This window comes from Misgurnus anguillicaudatus, chromosome 8, assembly GCF_027580225.2.
Source record: "Misgurnus anguillicaudatus chromosome 8, ASM2758022v2, whole genome shotgun sequence".
NCBI lineage: Eukaryota > Metazoa > Chordata > Actinopteri > Cypriniformes > Cobitidae > Misgurnus > Misgurnus anguillicaudatus.
The window spans coordinates 33020530-33042529 of record NC_073344.2 but is presented as its reverse complement, the minus strand read 5'-3'; the positions used below and the strand labels follow the sequence as shown (position 1 = coordinate 33042529).

Below are 22000 nucleotides of genomic sequence, written 5' to 3'. Positions count from 1 at the left end.
ATAACTCTGCACAGGGCTACAAGAAGTCGAACACACAGAACACAAACCACTGAATGATTGACGCATCAGTCCGCCTATGACTTAAAAAGCCCGCCCTAGCTTGTCTCATCGTGTCGCTGATTGGTGGAAATGTATGGAACGTTATCAATTGATTGGTCACAGTCATGCGCTCTAGTAGTTGACTGTAATACTTTTTCTAATAAGATTCAAAACATGAATCTTCAAAATGTATCAATCACGTATTTGGTAAGAAAAGAGCAGGAGAAAGGTAGGGAGAGAAATTGGCTAATATTCTTTTTGTTTGTTTATGTTTGTGTTTGCAAGTGTCGAAAATAGAATCTTTATAAGAGCACGTGTAAAATTAAAAGGCAAAAAAAGTCTAGCTACGTTAATTTATTTATTTAGATATTTATTTAAAAAAAAATCAAATAACATATTTGGCACACACCAGAATACACATACACAATTTGAACAACACAATATGAAAATAGTACCGCATTAAGCATGTGGTCACACGGTGACAGGTGTGCAAACAACATAATAAATCAGAGATTATATTGGTGTCAAATCATGTATCGTTTTGGCTATGCAAAAAATAAGGCTATTTTTCTTATCATTCTTTTAAATGAAATTTTCCATCTTCACCCACTTTTATTTTTACATTTGATTTACCTTTGCCAACGCATTCTTTAAATGTAAACAAACATAAGGCAACAAAAAAATCTACTTGCTTCTTTCAAAAAGTGTATAATGGCATAAAACAAATTTAATGTAGAAAAGCTGTGCTGAATTTAACACAATCTCCCACTTTCATGTTTACACATTCAGTCAGGTGCTTTAAGCAAATATAACAGTACACTTTCTGACAGGCACCACATATCTGATATACACTATATACTGAGCAATACTGACGTAAACAAAAACAAGTGCATACATACATCATAAAATAAGTTTTAAACATATTTTGGCTTGTTTCCAAAATGATCAACACAGATATAATCTCATAATACAATACAAACACTGTTAAGTGAATTATCCTTCATTCCAAAATAAGTCTAATGCATCCACCTACAGACCTGTGGGAATGGGTTGACTTTAAAAGCCTTAAAGGGACAGACAGTTCACCCGAAAATAAAAATTGTCAACATTTATACACTCTCATGTCATTCAAAATCTGTATATGAAACAGAGATAATTTGAGAAAAAAATCTTATGGAGATTTTTGTGGCCATACAATAGTGGCCAGTGTTTTTCATCACTGTTTTTCAGTCATCATGGAATGACAAAGAGGTGTTTTTGGGGTGAACGATCCCTTTAAATGCACGACATCTACATTTTCCCTTAACTGTGTTCGCATTGGCTTCACATTGGTGATTGCATAGGTCAACAAATCTGGTGATGGCATCATCCAGACGGTTACAGAATCAGCATAGAGTACTAAAAACACAGCGTTTGGCCTTCATCACCACATACACAAACATACCAGACTTGACTGAAGCAAACACACTATCTCCTTAAATTTTTTAGGGTACTTTCATAACTTTTTTTGTCTAACATAGTCAAAATTCAAGTGACACTTGATCTCAAGTGTGCTAGGCTAGAGCAATGCCTCATTAATGTTTGCGTTATATGACTACTGGACTGTAGGAGGCGCCAAAAATCTCAGGCATTTAATGGCTGGCACCCATTAACAGAGAATCCGTTTAATGACAGCATTTTAAAATCAAATTATAACTACAACAAAGAGTTTCACTCTGTAAATATCTGCATCTTCATTTAGAAAATCCCAAAGTTGCGAAAAGACATACAAACAGCTGAATCCACCATGTTTCCTCATGGACATGAAAAACTTACAAATAAGGCTAAATTTAGCTGTAGCTTCCTACAGATCAAACCATTTGACACAGTCAACATAAAAAAATTCATCTCTCCAGCACACAAACACAAAACGTTATAGAAAACATCAGGGGAGTAGTACAATATCAAAGTCATTTACTATAAAACGCCATTTGCTGTTATTTTTTCATACATCATTTATACTTCAGCTCCTCTGGCAGAAAAATATGAATACAGACGGTACCAGAGAAAACTATATAATCGGAGAAGGGAAGAATCGTCAAGTAAACTGCTTTCCGCTTTCACCTAGGAATAGGGGGCAGGGGGGGTGCTCCTCTTTCTTTCTTTCCTGAACCTGTTACAGACACATGTACAAACACAGGGTTAGACCATGATGATTGTGCAAAGAGGGCTAAATGTTTCATGACAGCTGTGGGTCAGTTTAGTCTTTGTGCATAGCAACAGTTACAGAGAAGACTGGTAAACACGGCTCTGATTGGTTACCTCGGTTTTCGTTTTTGGCTATTTTGCTAGCATACGTCTTCTGACAGGGGATGTAGGGTTCTGGGGGAGGAAGGTCCGAGACGGGCCGGAACGTGAAGCGAGATTCCCAGTCATCTTGGAGAAACAGGTCAAACAAATGGATTTTGTAAACATTAATCTGCTTGTTAGTTACATTGTTATTTACTGCTCAATAAGAATTAAAGTTCCCATGAAATCCAAACGGACTATTCTTATTTTTTTTATCTTCTATCAAAATCTGAAAGTGTACTTCCGCCTTCTTGGCGATCCTTCTCGGATGACATCAGCTTGACGGCGGGAGAATCCATTAACCCCGCCCACTTCCAACTTTTTTGCTGCGAATTTCACTTCTAAATGAAACGCCTACTTTTTAATATCGCATCATCAAAGTAACACCCACTATTTTCCTCATTTGATGTTCTGTTTCACTCTGAAAAACGTCACAAGTTGTGTTGACTATATATAGACTTTAAAGTGACTTTGACTTTACAAGATCTATTGTATGTTTAAAAAAAATTCTGATAATTTACTCACCCCCATGTCATCCAAGACCTCCATGTCTCCCCTTAAGGAAAACATTCCAGGATCCTTCTCCATATAGTGCAGCTTTAAAGCGCTCTCAACAATCCCAACCCAGGCACAATGGTCTCATCTAGCCAAACGACTGTCATTTTCGGAAAAAAATTATTATTAAAAAAAAAAGGACTTTTCAACCACAACTTCTCGTCTTGCACTAGCTGTGTGATTCACCAGTATGACCTTACGTATTACGTAATCATGTCGAAAGGTCCGCATGACGTATGCGAAACTACCGCTCTAGTTTTTACAAATGTGTGAAGAAAGAGGACCGTTCTGACGCTGTATGTGAAATGATACTAATTCATGTCTTTGTGTCAGTTTATTGTTTAAAATGGTCCGCAAGTGTGTATTTAACGCGTGAACTTTCAATGTGATTACGTTGTGGTGCGCATACGACTATGCAACATGAGAAGTTGTGTTTAAAAGTACATATTTTTATTTTCTTGATCGTTTTGCTAGATAAGACCCTTATGCCCTAGTTGGGATCGCTCAGAGCCCTCTGAAGCTGCATTGAAGCTGTAATTTTAAAGCAACACTAAAGAGTTTTTGCTCTTTGCTCCCCCTACAGGTTAAAAGCAGAATTGTCCATTACCACTGTCGTAAATAATTTAGCCTAGTGCAGCAAAGCTGGCTCTGATTGGATTGTAGGTCTGCCGTAAAGCAAGTTTTTGTAGTTTTCACTCGAACTACAGGACCGCGACCCGACGGTTGGAAACTTCTTTAGTGCTGTTTTGGACGATAGAGGGCTGCAAAGCTGCAAATGTGAAAGTGCCGTTCACCCTGTTTCGAGTGGATGAACAACTGAAACGTTTTTGGAAACGTTATTTTAAGGTAAAAAAAAAACTCTTTGGTGTTGCTTTAAACTGCACTGAAACTGTAAACTATTGAGGTCCTCTAAAGTCCATTATATTGAGAAAAATCCTGGAATGTTTTTCTCAAAAAACGTAATTTCTTCTCTACTGAACAAAGAAAGACATAAAAATCTTGGATGACATGGGGGTGAGTAAACCATCAGGACCTTTTTAATAAAAGTGAAGTATTTCTTTAACATACTGCAAGCAAATTTTTATTGACAAGACCTTTTGAAGAGAAACAATGGAACATGAAACAACAGCGTATACTTTATTCATCTAGCAACCAATGGTTGACCTCTGTGGTCTACTCTGTGCAACAAAATCACTCTCACACGTAATACCTATTTGATGACCCTGATTGTGGTAACCATTGCCCATGGGTGGTGGAGGTGGGGGTAGTGGTCCAGAGCTGGGTCTGTCTGGTGGTAGGGGTGGTCTGCTGACACCACGGGGCTCCATACCGGGTCTGTTTGGTGGGGGTGGGGCTGGTGATGACCTCATACTTCCTCCTCCTGGACGTCCAGAAGGAGGTGGGGGTGGAAGTGGACCTGTGGATACACACAGTCATTAATGCAGATGTTAAATTTAGTGATTTTGATTAAATTATTTTCAGTCGCTTTGACCTGGACACCCAATTCATACACTAAACAAAAGAATCTTTTTTAAAAAAAACTCTTATTTTCATCCACTCGAGTCAAACATTCTACACATGAAACTTTACCTGTTCGTCCTCCCGAACTCTTGCCCAACGCAGGTGGTCTCTCAGAAGGAGGTGGAGGAAGGGGTCCGGATCGACCGGGTGGAGGGGCGGGGGGATGTGAGGCAAGTGACAGGTTCCGCTCGGGAAGGCGTGGCGTATGCTCATCGAGAGTAGATGGGCTTGGGCGTCCAGGCGGCAGTGGAGGTGCCGCGCTTACTGGTGTTCTGAATGAGGCAGGAGAAGGAGCTGGAGGAGGAGTTGGTTTACTACTTGCTGATGGAGGAGGCGGAGGGGGTGGGCTGTCCCGTGTGAGAGGCAAAGAACGATTTCCAGGGGGAAGAGGCGGAGGACGGTCATCTCCGCGACCAGGGGCAGGGGGAGGAGGGGGTCGTCCGGCATGGCCCACGGTGAGTGAAGGAACGGTGGAGGAGCGTCCAAATCCACCTGGCACAGGTGGAGGGGCGGGCTGTCGTCCAGGAGGGTTTGGAGGTGGGGGGGTTGGTGTGGAACCCGGGCGGAGGGCTGACGGAAGCGAGGGCGGTCCCCTGCTCTGTGGGCTACTCTGAAAGGGTCGCGGGGCACTGGGAAGAGGGGGAGGAGGCCCTCCAGGTGTTTCTGGCCGCGGTGGGGTCATACGTGGGCGTGGGGGGTCTAAAGGTTCACTGCGTTGCACGGGGAAACGAGGGGCAGAGCCAGATCCTCCAAAAGGCCGTGGACCAGAGCTACGACCACCAGGTGGCAGAACCGGAGGCCTGACGCTACCAGAATCTGAAAAAACAAAGAGTCATATAGATAATCTAGATGGTTTTTGAGCAGTTCCATGCACACCACTGAGTGTTTCTGTGGTGTGGTGTAAAAAAGCAGAAATGTTAAATAATTAAGATTATAGTGTTCAGTGATGCAAACTACAAAACACCATTTTGAAAATATATTAATTACGTGATTCATGTAATGTAACATCATTTCCTAACTACACGTGATGCTGCGACAAGCGATCAAAGGTATCTTTTTTATGTTAATCTGAGTTTTTATCCTACCCAGCATTGCATTCAAACTGTAAACTTTTTATCTATGATTGATACAGTAAGTCCTGTTTTCAAATTTTACATTTTAATGTTTTGAATGGAATAGAAATATTACCATCTCGAGTGGAGCGCAGCCTTGGCATTCCTCCCTGGAAGAGCCCTCCCAGACCAGCTGGGGCTCCACCTCCAAACCCTCCTCCTCCTCCACCACCACCACCTCCAGGTCCGCCTCCTCCTCCACCTCCACCACCTTTTGGTTCTGTCAATACAAAACAATCATCTCTTAGTACTTTTACATCTCAAAACTTCCCAAAAAATTCATTATTATATAAAAGGATGATTCACACTGATTTGACAAACCATTGCTGACAAACTTATACATTCTAAATTAGATTATTCAAGATTTTTGTTTGTTACATACACAGTTATATGCATATACAACCTATAGTGAAATGAAGATATGGTTTACTCTATGTACTGTGCAACAAAAAATATATTGAAAAAGAAAATATTTTAGGCTGTTATTTAATAATTGATACAAGAACATTGTGTAATATTAGACACCAAAACCAAAGTGGAGAAGATGATGATTAATTTGCGGATCTGATATGAACATCAACGCAGACATGAATAACCCCACAGTGGTTTCAGATCCTATACTACTTGTCGTAGTGATGTATGTGCCGTGTTTCCTTTTTTTGCGAATAAATTGTATTATGTGGTGAATTTGTCCAAAAACAAATCTTAAAAAAAAAAGTTGCAACCAGAAACCCTTTATATTGAATAATTTAGTGGCTGTTTATACTGTTTGCCCGAAAATAACGGGAAACATAAAATGCCAATAAGGTTTCGTCTTTCGCATCTTTTCATTTTTCGTTTTTTATTACATGGCACAATATAACATATTAAGGTTATATTAAGGAGTTTTACCTGTTATAAAAATATAATGTTTATTAGTGGAACTAAAGCTTGGATAAAACATTAAACAAACGTGATCATTGTCCGTGCAGCTGTTGTGCTGGCTGAGCCAGAATTGCTCTCGCAGTACTTTAAAGAGCACCTATTTCATTGCTAAAAAACGTTATTTTGTGTAGTTGGTATAATACAATGTGTTCATGTGGTTTATGTTTAAAAAAAACACATTATTTTCCACATACCGTACATTTTTGTAGCTCCAGATTTCACTCTCTTTCTGAAATGCACGGATTTAAAAAGCTCTGTGTCCCTAATTGGCCAGCTAATCCATATGTTGTGACTGGCCTAAATACCTCTGACGTCAGCAGGAAATGTGACGCCATGTTTGAAAGATTCGCTTACAATGCAATGCTAACAGGAGTTAATTTACAGACTTAACGTGAGTCCAAAGCGGGAGTAAAGCCGCCTTTCCACTGCACACGACATGCAAAAACGACAGTCGGAGTTTGCCCCCTAGTGGCAGCCGTAATGAAGTTTCAGTTTAATCGTATATGGGAGAGAAGCTCATTCTAATATGTTTACCATGGTGGAATAAATAAATTAGGACTGTCAATAGATAAAAAAATTTAATCTAGATTAATCGCATGATTTCATGTGTTAACTCACGATTAATCGCAAATTAATCGCACATTTTTATCTGTTCTAAATTTACCTAAATGTAACACTTTTCAAGTTCTTAATGCTCTAATCAGCATGGATTTGGTCAATATGCTATATGCAAATGTATGTTTACAACAGCCTGTTTACATTTTCAACAGAACCATCAACCAGAGTTTTATATATGATTTTCCCTTTAGAAGACCTTGTTCTTTCTCCATTTCTGTTTGCTGCTGATCATTTGTGACCTGTGCTGGCAAATCGAGTTGGGATGAGCAAATTTTCAAAAATTAGTCATTTATATTTTAACATTCTCTATTAAAAAACTTCAAAACAATTGGAACAATTTTTGGAATCTGACAAAGCATGACATAATTACACCTGTTTACGCAGAGCAAAAACAAGATCAATATATGTTTTTCTTTTATTGTTTAATTTTGACATTGAGACAGACCGCTTTAAGATACTGTAGGCTAATGCAAGGGTTTAATATAATAATACACAACAGACACCTTTACTCAACAGCCAATCCAAACATTCACCTCAGATATGATTATAGGTCATACCTGCGTGAATTCTTGTCAAAACAAATATTTTTAAAACTGTCATTTTGTTTTAGATGTCTATATATATCGGGGTTGCGCACTAGCACGTTTGTATGCATGCGTTTCAGACGTCTGCGTCAGACATCACTTTTGAGTCTTGTCACTCTTAATAACTCTTTTAACATCAAACAGGTCCCAAACTTTATCTCTCTTAATAATTATTTTAACATCAAGCAAGTCCCGCAGTCCATCTTCCACCATCTCCGAACGCTTTAAAAACTAAACCAAAAAGTAAACGATGACGCATCTTTGCCCTAGATTATGGATTTGGGACGGCACACCCCCCAGGAAACGTGCAGATAAAGATCATTTTAGATATTTAATGACCATCTACAGCACTGGATTCTCTAGACGAGAGCTTAATGTTCTTATTTTTATGAAAACCTCCGACTCATCTAGAAAGCGCGGGTCACTTGTTGCGCCTCAATTCATCCAGCTGTGGGACAAACAGAAATTATGTGTATTAATCGTGCGTTATTAAAAATAGTGCCGTTAAAATGAATTTACGTTAAAAAGTTATTAACGCGTTAATTTTGACAGCCCTAAAATAAATGAATGCAAATGAATGAAATAATAAACAGCTATGCATATATGACAAAGATTGCCAATATTTTTTTGAAGAAAACATATGAAGGCACGATTAAAATAAACATACACAAATTAAATTAATAATGTATTACTTATCAGTAATCAAACTTTTTTTTTTTAAGGATTCAAGTGTTACTAATAAAGTTAAACAAAAAGGATTAATCATTTTCACCTCACACACAGTTTATGATTGGAATACAATGAAAGACATCACTTCCGGTCGGCATATCGCATGCGGTTTAGTCGCACAAGTTTCAAATTTTTTAACGGATCCTGAATTATGATAATGTCAGTCTTTCTACATCACCAATTCCATGAAGTAAACTGTTGACTACATCCATGTCTTTGTTGTAGTCCAAGAAAAGAAATTTATGTTGGAGACGATAACTTGTGTGATCTATACTTTGGGGTTTGTACCTTTTGCAAATCATTAACATGTGCTAATACACACATATACACCAAAGGAAATGTAAAAATGAGAATCGGACAATAGGTGCTCTTTAATGCCAAACGTCACAGTCACATGCCAAATGTTACTTTGGCTGCATCCAAAATCGCATACTGTAACAGTAGGTACTGAATTAGATAAAGTCTAATCATCGACCGTTAAACCATAGGTCCTCTATAGTATAAATACGGAAAGTTTGAATGAATTCGGAAGATCTTCATCCGCAATTTTGAAATAAACTTCTCTTAAAGGACACTATTGTTATTGCTCCTTTATGGATGTTTACCGGAAGCCGTTTGTTTATGTTGTCACAGCTAAAATAGTCTATAGACCGAATTAATACATGCGCAAGACGTTATCACAGAAACGGTTATGTAGTTTACACTGAGACTGCAAGGTGTCAAGTTTGCGTTTTCAGGACCCCAAAACACCTGCATAAAACTGCATAAAAAACTGTACCTTTTTTAGTAGAAATGATGTGTAAATGGACCCTTAAAGGGATAGTTCACTTAAAAAAAATTTATATCATCATCTACCCATTGTCATGTTGTTCCAAACCTGCACGAATTTCCTCTTTCCGATGAACACAAAAGAAGATATTTTGAGAAATTATGGTAAACACACAGCATATAGTGTCCATTGACTTCCATAGTAGGGAAAAAATATGATAGAATTTAATGGGTACCGTCAACTGTGTGCTTACCATCATTTATTAAAATATTTTCTTCATTATTTATCACAATACTTCCAAAATATTTTTTCCCTACTATGGAAGTCAATGGTCACTATATGCTGTGCATTTACCATAATTTCTCAAATTACCTTTTTTGTGTTCATTAGAAAAAAGAATTCATACAGGTTTAAAACAACATGAGGATTAGTAAATGATGACAGAATTTTCATTTTAAAGTGAACTATCCCTTTAAACTATCCAATTTCTGAATTTCTCAATACTAATTGACCGGATGCTATGGTGTCATATATTACAAAATAATGTGTCACTTTATCGAAAGTAACCCACCCAATTTCGGATATCTACACTTGGCACTGATAACTGACATGTTCAAAAGCATTCTGCTATAAAGCTCGCAATGTTCACACAGTGCTATACACAGAAATGTTGTTAACCATCACTGTCCCTCACTCTCAGTCACTTTATGCTGGCGGCAGTGTGAATGACGCTTTATTTAGCATTCAGCACTTTGAGCCGCAGAGTGAAGTAATAAAGAGGAAGTGGTAAAGATACAAACTATTTCACAATTCTGCACGTAACTAACAAAATAAGCGTTCGATTTAGGGAAGAGCCAAAAAACATGCTGTTGTTGGCTGTGTGCAGGTGTTCTTATTATAGTGTTAGCAAGGGGTCTATATATTTTCATATTTAATGTCTTAAAGGTACAGTACCAAAAATAGGATGCATAAATCTAAGGGTCAGAGAGAGGGTAAAAAATGGTGATGGTCAGATTCTTACTGTCAAGGACGGGAGCACTACGGTCATTTGTCACAGTCTTCTTTAGCTTTGCTCCTTTGCCGATGTCTGACAGTAGAGCATTCCTGCCCTGTTGCTCTGACCTATTCAACGCAGGCTTTTCTGTGTTCGCCTGCCACCAGATACAAATACAAACAGAGAAGTCATAAAACACTGATGTTATCTTCGCACCATACTATACGTGAGACACTATACTTGTGTACAGGGTTATTTGAACACATACCTGAGAGAAGGTGGGGGGTGGGGGAGGCGGAGGAGGAGGCACCGGCATGTTTTGTCCTCGGCGTCACCTCCTCTCACTGGGACCTGACCAAAAGAAAGAGAATTTTTACATTTAAAAAAAAAATTTGATCCAACCAATCAGCACGAAGAGGTGCCTATATATACAGGGTTCCCACGGGTCCTTGAAATCCTTGAAAGTTTATGCATCAGGGGGAAATAATTCAAGGACCTGGGAAGTTTTTGAAAATATACATGCATAGATACAGGTCATTGAAAGTGCTTGAATGCATTTTATAAAAGAAGCTTTCCTGGAAACAAAATTCATATTATTCCCTGTGTAGTGTAGGATTATCATGAAAATTCTAGACTTTTTAAGCACATGTGCTAAACTGTTTGCTTTAAATCCTTCTGTATGCGAATGTTGATTCATACCAAAATGCTTTTTTGCATAATTGTGTGACAAATGAAAACGTCTCGGGTTACGTATGTTACTGTTCTTTCCTGAGAAGGGAACGAGACGCTGCGTCTCTCTTGCCATACTTCCTGTGTCCCTATAACGCTGTCTTTGGCAATATTTCAGATAGCGATATACTTCCTGGCTCCCGCTTCACCTTGTCTTTGACGCCTCACCATTGGTTGACTTTGATATACACATTCAGACGCACTTACCCCTGGAGGCGTCCCCAAAGTGTCACCGCAGTGACACAGCGCGAGTTCCCTCTAAAGGGAACTGTAACAATGTGTCTTAAAAGGTAACACGATGTAACCTTGCTCTTACTTGAAATGTGTCCCCACAATTAGTCCATGAATTTGAGGGTATTGGACCTGGAAAGTCCTTGAATTTGATGTTAACTAAGGTGTGGGAACCCTGTAAATAGCCGTCCCTCACCTCTGTTCTGTCCCGTGACAGATTTGGCAGCATCCCTCCTCGACCCCATCACCTCACTCTCAGCTAGTTTTATTTATCCGAGTCAAAGAGGAGGGGTACTTTGGTTTCAGGCTAAAATTCCGAGCTCGGAGCCTTCCCCTCGGACAGCACGCCAAATATGCTTTATCTCATGCCCTATCAATTACGTATTAACGCGAACTCTTGAATTACCAGTATATTGAACCATTGGTTTATATTTTTCCAGACATGAGAAAAATATCAGTCTATACACTCATGTTCTCTATTTTAGATAAGGGAAATAAACTAAGGTCACAAGGGCCTCATACACACTATATATATATATATATATATATATATTCGGTTGTCACTTCACCTTTTAATGCTTAATCTTGTTCTGTACACTCACATGCTTCAGTCAGTAACGGCAGTGACAACCGCATTTCACTACCAAATTAAGTCCCTGTTTACATTAGAGCATTTGCCTTTTAAAACGGCATTTTAAAATGAAAACGATCCTCGTTTATACTGGCATTTTAAAAAGAATCTTCTTTCACACTATACATGACCATAAATAAACGCATGAAACATGACCAATCACGTAACTCGGCATGCGCATAAAAGTGTAAAATAACTTATTACTCTAATAATAGCTTACCATTGCGCATTTATGCAGCCTAGGGGTGTGCGATATTGACAAAAATTCATACCTGGATCCTTTGCAGGCAACTACAACAGACACTTTTTTTTTGACCTATAAAAATGTGTTTGGGAAAGTCTTATATTGTTCTAGCTCCCCCTACAATACATTAATATGATTAATAGGTTAATGTTGATGTTATAAACCAAACAGAAAGGTCTTTAATCAAACATAATAAGAAGTGAAGTATAGCTTTAGTTCATTGTTCGCTGTTCATATTTATGATCTTATAGAAATTTTTCGTACGAACTGACTGTATTCTTCAGAAAAACACCAAATAAGTTACCTTCCCTTACATGTCGCTGTTCAGTGGGCAATTAATTAATAAAAATGAATATGACGTTAATTTGTAAAAGTGTGCGAGGTCCGTGCACGTCCTCCGCTAGCAACACAGAAATAGCAAAAAGCGCAATCAGCTAAACGAGCATTATATATTAATATGACGTTGATTTTATTGTTTTTATTAATTTATTTTCACAAAACTTATCAACAAAACATCGATTAAAATTAAGAGACAAATTATATGAAACGAAATTCATTTTAAAGTAGCAAACAAAACTTAAACTCGAAATCAATGTCTGACCCATTACAATTCTCCATTCATATTGGCATTTACAACGCCCTATATGGTGTTTAAAATTACAGTCTATCTTTCGTAATAAGCTAACTAAATTTAAACAAAACATAAACAACATTACAACAATATTCAAACCCAACAATACTCAAACATAAATATAAAACAGACATTATCTAAAAGGATACATGTTAAAACAATCTGATATAGCGTTTATAATAGCTGGTTGGTGGATGTTTACTATTTTTGGCAAAACCTCCATTGCAAACCTCCATTTACCTGAATAAAAATAATTTTAACTTTGAAAATGATGCGCTGTCACGTTAACATCAGCTGTTCGTTTACATAACACTCCGTCTAGGTTCATTTACACTGCAGCACAACGTCTGAGTTCTCAAACTAAAACAGGGTCTGCAGCATTTATGAGGGTCGAAAACGGTGGCGTAGTGTAAATGAAAGGCGTAAACGTGGCAAAAGTAATGTGTTTTAAAGGGTAAACGCATTAATGTAAACATAGCCTAACTCCCACAAAATGGAGGTCGTGTGACAAACACCATTTACAGAAACTCTGCACAGTGTGTACAGAACCGAACTGAACAACTAGTTGTTCATGAAGTATTTAACCATTTGGGCATCTTGGACAGGTCTCTCTTCTAAAAAAATAAATGCCTAGAATGGGAAAATGTTTTTTGTATGCGCGGTGCAGTATGTGATAGAGGCACATGCATTTGCTTGTGTTGCCAGATCTTGTAAGAAAAATTCCATGATAAACCAAAATAAATCCAAAGGCTGTACCTCAGCGATCTAAATAATATTGAGACTGGCATGTTCCTGCTTTAATAACACCAAAAACTTGATCACTTCACGAGCCAAAAACATAAACTGTTAAGCACCACACTGGAATGTAAGACATGGCAACACTGCAAACAGCACTCAAATGCATGACACACAACGCCAAGACGGAGGTTTACTACAAAACATAACCCTGTAATATTATTTAAGTATTAGTTAATGATAACTACGTGAGAGGGCAGAACATTGCTATTGTTACACCTGTGTCAATTATCGCATTTTCGGAAGTAAGTCTTGTTCCGTACAGACAGGATTTCACTCCCGCATTTAAATGCAGTTGTCACTGTTGAAAGTTTCCAGTGTGCACGTGATCAAGTTTACTTTGTAGGAATTTTGTGAATTAAAATGCAATAAAACCCAACAAATGGAAAAGGGATGGCTCTCTTCAAAGAATATTTATTTTCATTTTCGTGTGTGCATTTATGAGGAAGAAACAACCTTATGGATGTGACATTTCACTGTTTAAATTGGAAAATTATTTTTAAAAATGCTTGAAAACTTTGTTCAATATTTTACTATTTTTTTACCTCAACTTAGACAAATACATATCCTTTTTCAATGCATAAACAATCTTTGTAGAGCGCATTGTGAAAGTGTTAGCATTTAGCCTAGCCCCATTCATTCCTTAGGATCCAGCAAGTGCTGAAAACTAAGTGCTCTTCCGCCATACAATATAGTTCTCATTTTTTATCCACTTTAAAAAATCCCACGTTTTATTTTGTGCCACCATATTTACTAGTTTAACTCCTCATGTAACAGTCTTTAAAATGGAAAACATGTTTGTTTGGTGGCTTCTAAATTCATCCCTGTTTGGATCATAAGGAATGAATAGGGCTAGGCTAAATGCTAACACATTTACAACGCGCTGTACAAAGATTAAGTGCACGCTTTGAAAAAAGATAGGTATGTATAATTCATCTAAGTTGAGGTAAGAATGTAGTAAAATATTGAAAAAAACTGTGGTGTTTTCCTTTAAACTGAGATCTCACATTGGTATTTGTGAGATACACATTGGTATTGGTAAGTCACCAAATATAGACATAAAACAGGTAAAAACGTTGGTAAAAGACTGTCGCTATTCTGACCGATTGCATGCTAGCCTAAGTCAAATACCCACCCTTGCAGATGCATTTTTTGACAATGTTAAGAAAAGAATCAGCATTACCCTTTCTAGCAAACACTTTAGAGATATTATCATGCATGTACCACGGACAAGTTTCACTATGAAAATACCTGTAACCCTAAGCAAGACTAATAATGATTCTTACCTTGGCATATACCAAAATCAAACTGTAGCATGATTAGCAACAAAATGTAGCAGCTCTCTCTAAAGGCTAAAAACACACAGGCCTGAACCACACCAAATCACAGTAGACGACACTAACCACAGCACATGACCTTGCACGATCATATGATCTCACACATCAATCTGTGTGATTTTAAAGTGTGAGAAAGGGCAAGAAAATTTAAATAGGTGAATTTTAAGATGTCGCAAATACAGACTAGACCAGTTCATGCACATCTTATTATATTACCACACACATGCAACGGTATTCTTTTTATTATGGGGACTTTCCATTTATACAGAAATGATGTTAATCCCCAAAACCAAAAACTTCATTAAAGCATTGTTTAGTAAGTTTAATATGCCTTTTGAATTGTATAGATTGTAGTCAGGTTTTCCAATGATATTTTATGAAATAGAATTACTCACATATAGGGATGCACCGAAAGGAAAATTCTTGGCCGAAGCCAAATAAAATGAAAAAACTTGGCCGAATACCGGACAACTGATTTTCCTAATTATTTTCCTAATTTTCTCACCATTGCACAAGTTACATTAAGAATGTCCTTTTTATTATATTTATTTCACATTATTTAACAAATAATTTTTTTAACATTATTTTTTTCTTACACCTGGTCACTTCTCTGATCAAATAACTATAGATAGACTTGTTAAAACTGTTCCTTTACATTCAACCACATAAATAAATCTTGGATAAATGGATATTAATCCGATCTTCTATTCTCACGCAAAATGCTAATTTTTATTCTGAAAAAATGTATTCGCTCTTTTCACTTGTTCGGCCGAACACCGAAAATTATTTCTTTGCCATTTTCGGCCGAATAATTTTGGTGCATCCCTACTCGCATACATAATGAGATCTCTTCTCTTAATTTATCTACCGTTTACATTTATGCATTTGGCAGATGTTTTTTTCGAACGCGGCTTAGGCTATGTTTACACGTAAACGATCTGACGAGAATTATCACTATTCATTCCGCGTTAATACAAGCATTTTGGGGGGAAATCTGTGTGCATATGGTGACGCGAAAGTGTGTGATATTCGATGTAATATTCACTCCAGGCAGCTAGGTGGCAATGTGAAGCACTCACACACAACAACACCAAGTCCACGCACCTGCGTACAACCTTCTTCCTTGTTCTCAGAGGTCTCTTCTGAAAGCAGTCTGGTTTGCCTTCGACGAATTGGCACATCAACAATTTGATAGAGGTAATTCACGCACCTTCACTGATCAGTAATACTAGCTGTGAATATTAAAATTCGTATAACTGCTGGAAAGACTTTTGTATATTTATCAGAGCTGCTATGGCAACTTGAAGGTCAGACATATGGAAAAATCCGACATTTTGGGTTGTTATTTTCCTGAACTGGCGCATGCCTGTGACGTAAACGCGTACGTGACGAGAGCCACCATGAGCAGACTTTTGAGTTTTTACCCTTTAGACAGGAGTGCGACGGTAGAGCGTTTTAAAGATTTCCACTCTGGAGGGTGGTTTCACTTTTTTGCGTTTTTAAGCCCCAAAAACGCCATCGTCGTGTAAACTAAAGGCACATCCGATAAAATATTTTTACGCTTTCACTAGGGCTGCACGATTTGGGTAATTTTTCCCATTGCGGTTATTGATGCTAATATTGCGATGTGCGGTTGCGATTATACAACATGGTATCATGAGTCAACTTGATGGGTTTTAAGGAAAATACTAAAATGTGTATTTGTAAAACTAGAAATGTTTTCGTATTGCCACGTGATGTAGCAACTGCTCAGTGTCAGTAATCCTAAATCCAAAATACCACCATACAACAGACATAGAGGTTTTTTTTAGCTACCAGATCACTGTCAATCTCCCCTGCATCCATCTTCGCTCTGGTATAAGTGACGACGCACACCACACACGTGCATGCCACACGTGCACTGCCTTTTTTGTTCGTTTTTCTTTCTTTTTTTAAACAGCAAGGAAAATCATCAAACTGTTATCAGAAAGTTTGTGTTAACAAGTGCACACATTTATTTATTAAATATAATTGCAACATTTTGCTGTCATATAATCGCACAGGCTGACATCGCGATTGCGATGCGATTAATTGTGCAGCACTAGCTTTCACCCTCGAGCGTTCTCGTGTAAACAGGGCCTTAATCTATAAACGGCATGTGCGTTCCCTGAGGACTGAACCCATGACCTTTTTGTTACTATTGCAGTCTTCTACCATTTAAGCCACAGGAACACTTTTTATGAGCAGGTTCTATGAAGACCCCTCACTGGTAACATCCGGAGGATGAGACAATAAACAGGAAGAGCCTGAGCAGATATACCGCTCACTTCCCTTTCATAAACACACACACACACACACACGTGCAGAAGAGTTAATACTGGCAGAGGTGACAAAAACACAGTTAAATGTTTAAAGCCAAAAAACTGAAAATGCACAGATGCATGGAAACACACATGCACAGTTTATAAGCTATTTAAACCATCTGCTCTTTCATCCATGAAGGTCTCTCAACAAGTTTATTTGCCATTCTTACGGTCATGTACTACCATTTAATTTCTCTCTCTCTCTCTCTTTCTTTCTTTCTCACTTCCTCTCCCCTCTCGTATGTTTTTCCTCTGAGACTTTTTCATTTTTTATTCAGAGGTAAGCAGGCATCTGGTCAGCTTGGCAAACGTTCTGCTCACTAATGCAAATGCAATGGGAAGTGAGCAAAAAAAATGCTGTGTGGAAAACTTGTTATACACTGGAACACAGATGTGCACATAACTGTAAATACACGCTAAAAATGCTGGGGTATATATTAAACCCAGCATTGAGTCAAAAAGGGACAAACCCAGCCTTTTACTTAAATTAACTCAAAAAAGGTTTAACCCAACAATCCAGGATATGTTTAATTACAACCCAGCGCGTTGGGTTCATCCATTTTTACAACAAAGAACCTTCTTTGAAACAGAAAGGTTCTTTGAATGTACACTCATATAAAAATAAACCAATTCAAGTTGAACACCAATGGGTGCCACCATGATGAGATCACATGACCAGCCAACTTAATCTTGATAACGGCACTATTATTGGAAACATACACTCACAGAGAAAAATGGGCTTTTTGTAGCACATATAAAAGAAAAGAAGGAGTCATGCATGGGGGAAAGTTCTTGGACAGAGACTATATTTACATTCCATTGTCCTGAATGTGAACACTGGAGATGGATTATAGAGAATATATTGCGGTCTATACACTGATACGACTGCACTGTCCAAACGCTCCTCTGCAGAAGAAGTAATCACGTCTTAAACAGACACTTTGGCTGAACATTATGTTCTTAGAACTAGTCAGTGTCTGTGTTTTAGTGTACCAGTCTCATATACAAGCTCAAAATACATTTTAGCTCTGTAGCAGACAAGACAAACACTGTGTCCGAGTTTGCATACTATCTGTCCAGAAAAAGTATGCCAGACTATGGTAATCCCAAACTATGCTGAATGATATACATTTTCCATCTTGGCATCAATGTGTGTATGGACAAAATAAAATTGGGATGCATTTAGTTTATAACCTATATCGACTTTCAAATTGTGGCCTTTTTTCCATGACTGTTATTTTTAAAGTCCCCATGTAGTCGATAATTTTATCACTAAAACGTTACCTTTGAGCATAAAAAATAGCATATGTAAAAGTTTTCCTGACACAATAATTTCTTCATGCTTTAAAGGGACACTCCACTAGAGTTAAACATTTGATTGTTACCATTTTGGAATCCGTTCATCCGATCACCGGGTCTGGCGCTGCCACTATTAGCATAGCTAAGCATAATCCATTGAATCTGATTAGACCATTTAGCATTGCGCTAAAAAATAACCAAAGAGTTGATACTTTTTTTCCTATTTAAAACTTGACTCCTCTGTAGTCACATTGTGTACTAAGACCTACAGAAAATTAAAAGTTGCGTTTTTGTAGGCTGATATGGCTAGGAACTGTACTCTCATTCTGGTGTAATAATCAAGGAATTTGCTGTCCTAACATGGTGGCAGCAGGCGCAATGATATTACACAGCGCCTGAAATTTTTCCTCTGCTATTGAAAGTAACCAAGGGGAAAATCGCAACTTTTAATTTTCTGTAGATCTTAGTACACGATGTACTACAGAAGACTCAACACTGGGGTGGTAGTTTCACATACGCGAACCTTCCGACATGACTACGCATTACAACTGTAAAAACTTGATTTCCACCACAGGGAGACTTTAAAGTAATTTCTATTTTTGGTGCACATTTACGAAGAGGAGATATACACGTGTGCTGACGCTATACACGTCTGGATCCGAACTTTACTTCTGGTTTCGTTCATTTAATGGTCTGACTAGTTGCTAAACTAATCTCTTGAACAAATGCCTTGTCGAAAATAACAAATGTTTTGGTTTCCTAAATCTATGTGTTGTTGTTTTTTTGCTTGTTATATAAACAAACTTCGTTTAAAGAACTTTGTTGTTATTTATTCTTAGCGGGGTTCACCGGAAGTTACGTGCAAACCACGACAGCCGCTTGTTTATGTTGTTGCTGCTGAAGCCGTCTATACAAACATACAATTTATAGTCTTTTCTTGGAAAAACAGATAACAATCTGATGAATCAACTTGCACTCAAAGGAGTATCTGTAATTAAGACCAATAAAGTGCTCTCTACACTATGCTGTCTATAAAAATACCTTCTCAATAATATTAACTAGGCCTACTTTAACTAATTATTGCAGGTGGCGTGTAAACTAAATGTTATAAATTATTTTAACCAAGGGAGACAGGAACACAGGAAAACGACAATTGTCAACACAAAAGACAACTGTGCCAAAGGGTCTTTAATCACTAACCCAAGTTATCCAACACTTAATAATGTTAATTCAAGTAGATTAACTGAAGAGATGGGTGGAGTCCTTCAACCGAAGAACCTGCAACCTGCTGCAGATTCACACAGGAAGTAGAAAGCCACAAAGCACCATCTGTTAAGTTTTTCGAAAGTCTCACAAAGTTCATTTAAGCAGAATTCCTATAATTTGCTCTTTGCGATGCTTACAATATTACATCAGTCGCCTCAAAGTGCTCGGCTAGCACGGTTATATTATTATAAGAAATGTGCTTAGTTTTTCCTTATTCTGTCTTTCCGTCCATTTGTAGGTTTTATTGTCCACTTCCTTTTTGAAACTCAGCATGATGTTGACACCACTACATACTATAGGCAAGCTAATAGGGGACCTCAACACCCCATCACATGATTTCTGAATCTCTTTGCATTGTTTGTAAAAAAGAACATTTAACCAGCCAACAGAGAAGTAGAAGTTATGACTACTTATATTAAAGAGGAAGTTATCACTGTCTTTTTTTATGTAATTTTTGTATCTTATGTAGCTCCGATGACTTGTTTCTATTCAAGTTATCATAACTAAAAACAGCAGGCCTATCGACACGGCACAAGCGACAACTGTGGTTTTTAAACCATTAGTTGCCTAATAGTGTCGCAGTTCACTGCTGCCAAAAACCCACACGATTAAAATAAGATAAATCTCAGAACCAGTTGGGGTTGACAGTAGCGGTCTTGTTCTCTTAAATTCCTCTGTAGATTTATAAAACAAGTTGTCGGCTTAAAATATACAGCCTTGTCATTTTCAAAGTAACGTTACTAAATTGTCAGACAGACACGTGTCCAGTTTGTTTATTTAACAAGACATTCCACATAAGTAAATGCACAGACCACACAACACTAAACCAGTAGACACAAACTTCAAGGGATCCACTTTAGTGAGAATTAATGAGCAAAACGATACAGTGTTTGAAAAAAAATGGCAACATGATTGACAGACTGCACAAAATACTGTGGTATTTAATTTACAACATTAAAGGAAGTAAAAAAAAATCAAAGAAAGCACATGATTTGAATGTATTCCCATTGCGAAGACCCCTTGGCCTTTCAATTAGAAACACATGCTGTTTCAGAAACAAAAAGCTCTTTTAAGAAAAGGAAAGCGTGGCTTTACGCGCCGCTGAACAGACCGATCAGACACCAAAGTACCGCGAGAGCGATTCGAAAGCACAGCTTTTAAATCACTCTCGCGATACGCGGTATGTAATACACCGATCGATCTGCGCAGCGCCGCATTTAATCGAACACGTCAGGAACCTCTTATATATATGTTTTTATCAATAAACAAGACAATAATTTACTTACATATCAAAATTTTGTTGAACAAATATAAAATAAATAGGACAAAATCATAAATGTCCAGAGCCTCCGCAACGTATCAGTCCGTGTGACGTCACAACTGGCCTTTACAATAATTTTGCTTGTCAGACAAAACAGTTCGGATTTGTTTGCATCCATAACAATACAGGGAGAACAGTTTAAACTCATTTACCCCGCCACATGCACACGCACAAACTGGCAGCCCAGGAAGTGGGGAGACATGCTTCCCCTAAAAGTTGGCAACGTTCACGCTTTTGTGGATGAAAAGTGTTATTAAGCAACAGGACTTCATCCGAACAGACAGAGCAAGTGGTTTAAAGATTGTAAGTAAATAACGCACGGTCACATCTCACAAAAATATCAAGTCTGGACGTTTGGTAAGCGTAAAGATATCGCGTACTTACCGGCGGCGTGCGTCTTTTTCTCTGCGTTCTGCAGAGCTGCTTATGACCTAAACGCAGCGGCTGATCATCATCATGAAGCATCTACTACACAAACACTGAGGAACACAAGTTTAGGGCCACTCCTTCGTGCATAAAACACACACACACAACTTCTCCCCACTGTTTCCGCCCAAGCGCGCGATCGCCTCAGCCACATCACATTTACTGGATCTTTTTTTTTTTTACTGAGATTAGTATCACATCTCTTCAGATGTGGGAAGTAGAGGTCAATATTAGTTTTCAATAAGATGAAATGTCTAATTCGTTTCTTTACCCAAGTTTTTCTTCCTCCAGCAAAACAGCCTCGTTCCCTTTATCCGGGACATTCGCCTATGATGCAATGTTTCCAGATGTGTGTGTGTGTGTGTGTGTGTGTGTGTGTGTGTGTGTGTGTGAGAGAGAGAGACTGACACATCTGTCGATGTGTGTACAGTGTGTGACAGAAAAACCGATCTCGGTTATATGTGTGGAAAAACAGACGCGTGAATCCGATTCAAATTTAAACTGATTCACGTGCACTGTAATTCACACCGTTCCACTGCTGATCATATATAGAAAGTGTGCGGGTGTATCAAAAA

The 22000-nt window shown here is 38.0% G+C and overlaps 1 protein-coding gene across 2 annotated transcripts; it reads right to left on the bottom strand.

Annotated features, from left to right (window-relative positions):
* Nucleotides 1-378: 378 nt before the first annotated feature.
* On the bottom strand, nt 379-21836 carry wipf1b (WAS/WASL interacting protein family, member 1b). 2 transcript variants are annotated; one of them, XM_055214199.2, is made up of 9 exons: nt 21697-21836; nt 21384-21467; nt 10442-10524; nt 10201-10330; nt 5632-5775; nt 4513-5259; nt 4133-4339; nt 2341-2454; nt 379-2191 (listed from the first exon to the last, which is right to left on the bottom strand). In XM_055214199.2, exons 3-9 carry the CDS (start codon nt 10487-10489, stop codon nt 2139-2141), a joined length of 1443 nt encoding a protein of 480 aa, XP_055070174.2. In that variant the 5' UTR covers nt 10490-10524; nt 21384-21467; nt 21697-21836; the 3' UTR covers nt 379-2138. The 2 variants fall into 2 exon arrangements, with proteins under 2 accessions (XP_055070174.2, XP_055070175.2); XM_055214200.2 differs by having other exon boundaries at nt 21384-21464; nt 21697-21764.
* Between the last annotated feature and the right edge of the window lie 164 nt (nt 21837-22000).

Excerpts from the sequence above, each read along its gene's own strand:
- wipf1b (XM_055214199.2), bottom strand. The coding sequence starts at position 10,489 with ATGCCGGTGCCTCCTCCTCCGCCTCCCCCACCCCCCACCTTCTCTCAG. Across the intron at positions 5,776-10,200 it reads TAGTGCTCCCGTCCTTGACA|AACCAAAAGGTGGTGGAGGT; the intron begins GTAAGAATCTGA and ends TTGTATTGACAG. Across the intron at positions 4,340-4,512 it reads GAGTTCGGGAGGACGAACAG|GTCCACTTCCACCCCCACCT; the intron begins GTAAAGTTTCAT and ends GTGTATCCACAG.